The following is a 3,334-nucleotide window of genomic DNA, read 5'->3' on the forward strand; positions in this document are numbered from 1 at the left end:
GGATGGTTCATCTCTGCTCCACATGGCATCAGATGGGAACTTGGCTGAGGTCAGACTATCTGGGATAGCATCTCTTCACATGGACTGTTATCATTCAAGAATATTACATGGTGTCTGGATCTCAAAAAGCAAATTCAGAAGGAATGTCACTTGTGCCACATTCTATTGGTCAAAACAAGGAGTAAGGCCAGCCTAGATTCAAGGGGAGGAAATCTGACAAATTCTACCACTTGATGGGAGGAATGGCATGTATATACTGGGAGGTGAGGGATTGTTGGTGGCTGTCTTTGGAAATGATCTACCATAGGTGGCAAATGAAAATTAATCAACATTGAATTTGTGATTTACTCCTATCACCTCAAAGCGATACCACAGATTAAACTACTGACATAATGGATAGTAAGCTTTGTAAACAATGCCAAGGCTTTCCTACCGCTTTTGCAAAATGCTTACCATGTATGTTATCTGTAGACGATTTCAATTTTATTTTTCAGTTGCTAAAAAACTATTATAAGTGGAGAAAGGAATGTCCAGAAATAAGTGCAGATCTACACCCCAGAAGTATTCTTGGTCTTCTGAAGGCTGGCTACCATGGAGTCCTGAGATCCAGGGATCCCACTGGCAGCAAAGTTCTTATTTACAGAATTGGTAAGTCATACCCAGCTCTTTTGTTTCTCAACCCCCTCTTTCTTCTTCTCCTATCCTCCCCCTTATCCTCTTCCTCTTTCTTTTCTCCTCTCTCTCTCTCTCTCTTTTTTTAACCTTGCTTGCCATATAGAAAGCATCAGAGTGCATCTTTAAGAATTTAGGTTTTAATTTAGGTTTTTAGGTTTTAACTTAGGTTTAATTTAGGTCTGAATGTCTCCCAAATATAACACAAGTTTGGCAGTTATGAGAAAATTCACAGTAACCAGTGAAAATCCTACTTCCATTCTTCCACATAGTCAACTATATAAAATAAGAGAAGCAGAGAAGTGAAATAGTGGAAGAAGGTAAAAAAGATCAAGGTAAAGTGTTTAAAAAATGCTTAGTAGGAAATACAAATAAGAATTCTGAAGTATAATAATATAAACTCTAGGATATGGTGGGTTTTGTCTGCTCTGTTCACTGAGGTATCCAAGCACTGAAAACAGGGCCTAATACATGGCAGGATCTCATTAAATGTTTGTGGAGTAACTAAGTGAATGACTGGTTCAATAACGCCTTAGGCTGAGGAGCAGGAAGCTCATTTCCCTGGAGTGAGGAGGGTGCAATGGGAACACAGCACCCCTGGCAATTGTCGTAAGTGCTGTGTTCCATTTGCTTTTCTTTCTTTTCATTGCTTCCCCTTTTTGCTATTAGGTGTTCCTAGTGTTTTTCATAGGTTGATGTCTTATTCCATTCAGGTTGCTATAACAAAATGCCATAGACTGGATGACTTACAAACCAGAAATGTATTTCTTACAGTTCTGGAGGCTGGAAAGTCCAGATGAAGATGCTGGCAGATTCAGTGTCTGGTGAGGGTTTCCTCATAGATGGAAGTCTCTTCACTCTAACCACACATGGTGGAAGGGGTGAGGTGTCTCTCAGGCCTCTTTTATAAGGGCACTAATCCCATTCCTGAGGGCTCCACCCTCATAACCTAATCACCTCCCAAAGGCCCCACCTCCTAATACCATCAACTTGGGAGTTAGAATTTCAGCATATGAATTTGGGGGACACAAACATTCAGGCCATAGCAGTTGGTGGCCTATAACTTCTGCCCCTTCCTTAGACCTGTGCATGATTGAAAATGGCAGGTAGAGGAGAAAGACTCATGCTGCTCCCATCACTTCATGGCCCAGTCGAGAGAACAAAGATAACCAACATTTCATGAACAGAATCTTGTGGATTATAATCGTACAGAAACTCCTGCATCTCTAAATATTTAAAATATTTATATATTTGCATTTCTTGTCTGCTTATTGATAAGATACCTGCTTGTGACTCAACCGTTTCCTATCTTACAAAAAGATACTATATTTAATTCTTCAAAGAGTATGAGAAGATTGACTAGAATGATTCTGGGTTTTTTGTGTCCTAACTTACAAATAAAACTGTGTTAATAAAACAGACATCATAATGTCCTTTCTGTTCTTTTATTGCTCTGCCAGCAGTATCAGAGGAGGTTGAATGAGCTCATAGCAATGAAGTTCCTTGAGCTCCTTAGGAGTAGGTTTACCAGATTTAGCAAAATACTTGTTTAATTTAGCAAATAAATCCATATGTTATAAAAACATAGGGTGCCCAGTTATATTTGAATTTCAGATAAACAATGAATAGCCTTTTTAGTACACATGGAGCATACTTTTGCTAAAAAATTATATCCTGTTTATCTGAAATTCAACTTTAGTTGGTGTGTTATATTATCTGACAGCTCTACTCAGGGGTCCCAGAGACATAAAACTGAAATCTGCAGCTGATTGTTTCTACAAATGTCTTGGCTCTGCAGTGTCTAGCTAGAGTTTTTCTCTAGTTTGTTCACAAAATGAAGTTTGTTCATAAAAGAAGCAAAAATAACACCTTGACAATAAGAAAGTAGATGTGCTTCTTTGATCATAAATATCTTAACACTGAACCAGTAGGCCTATTGTCTAGCCTAGGCCTCTTGTTGTAAATTAATTTATAAGTGTATTGCTTAACTCAGAGAGATTTTAAAATTAAAACATGTAGGTTTAGTGATGGTCAGAACAGGAAGGNGGTGGAAGGGGTGAGGTGTCTCTCAGGCCTCTTTTATAAGGGCACTAATCCCATTCCTGAGAGCTCCACCCTCATAACCTAATCACCTCCCAAAGGCCCCACCTCCTAATACCATCAACTTCGGAGTTAGAATTTCAGCATATGAATTTGCGGGACACAAACATTCAGGCCATAGCAGTTGGTGGCCTATAACTTCTGCCACTTCCTTAGACCTGTGCATGATTGAAAATGGCAGGTAGAGGAGAAAGACTCATGCTGCTCCCATCACTTCATGGCCCAGTTGAGAGAACAAAGATAACCAACATTTCATGAACAGAATCTTGTGGATTATAATCGTACAGAAACTCCTGCATCTCTAAATATTTAAAATATTTATATATTTGCATTTCTTGTCTGCTTATTGATAAGATACCTGCTTGTGACTCAACCGTTTCCTATCTTACAAAAAGATACTATATTTAATTCTTCAAAGGGTATGAGAAGATTGACTAGAATGATTCTGGGGTTTTTTTGTCCTAACTTACAAATAAAACTGTGTTAATAAAACAGACATCATAGGGCCGGCCTGGTGGCGCACTGCTACAGTGCGCCGCTTGGGAGTGTGGCGGCGCTCCCG

At 39.2% G+C, this 3,334-nt stretch overlaps 1 protein-coding gene across 1 annotated transcript in view; it reads left to right on the forward strand.

Moving 5' to 3' along the window:
* The first annotated feature begins 22 nt into the window (after positions 1–22).
* TTPA (tocopherol (alpha) transfer protein) overlaps positions 23–3,334 on the forward strand; it is a 14,378-nt gene continuing 11,066 nt past the window's right edge. Inside the window, exons 1-2 of the mRNA XM_008588278.1 lie at positions 23–49; positions 495–648. Of these exons, the coding sequence (XP_008586500.1) occupies positions 23–49; positions 495–648 (181 nt within the window). The remainder of the gene's footprint in view (positions 50–494; positions 649–3,334) is intronic.

This window comes from Galeopterus variegatus, unplaced genomic scaffold (genome assembly GCF_000696425.1).
Source record: "Galeopterus variegatus unplaced genomic scaffold, G_variegatus-3.0.2 Scaffold4760, whole genome shotgun sequence".
NCBI lineage: Eukaryota > Metazoa > Chordata > Mammalia > Dermoptera > Cynocephalidae > Galeopterus > Galeopterus variegatus.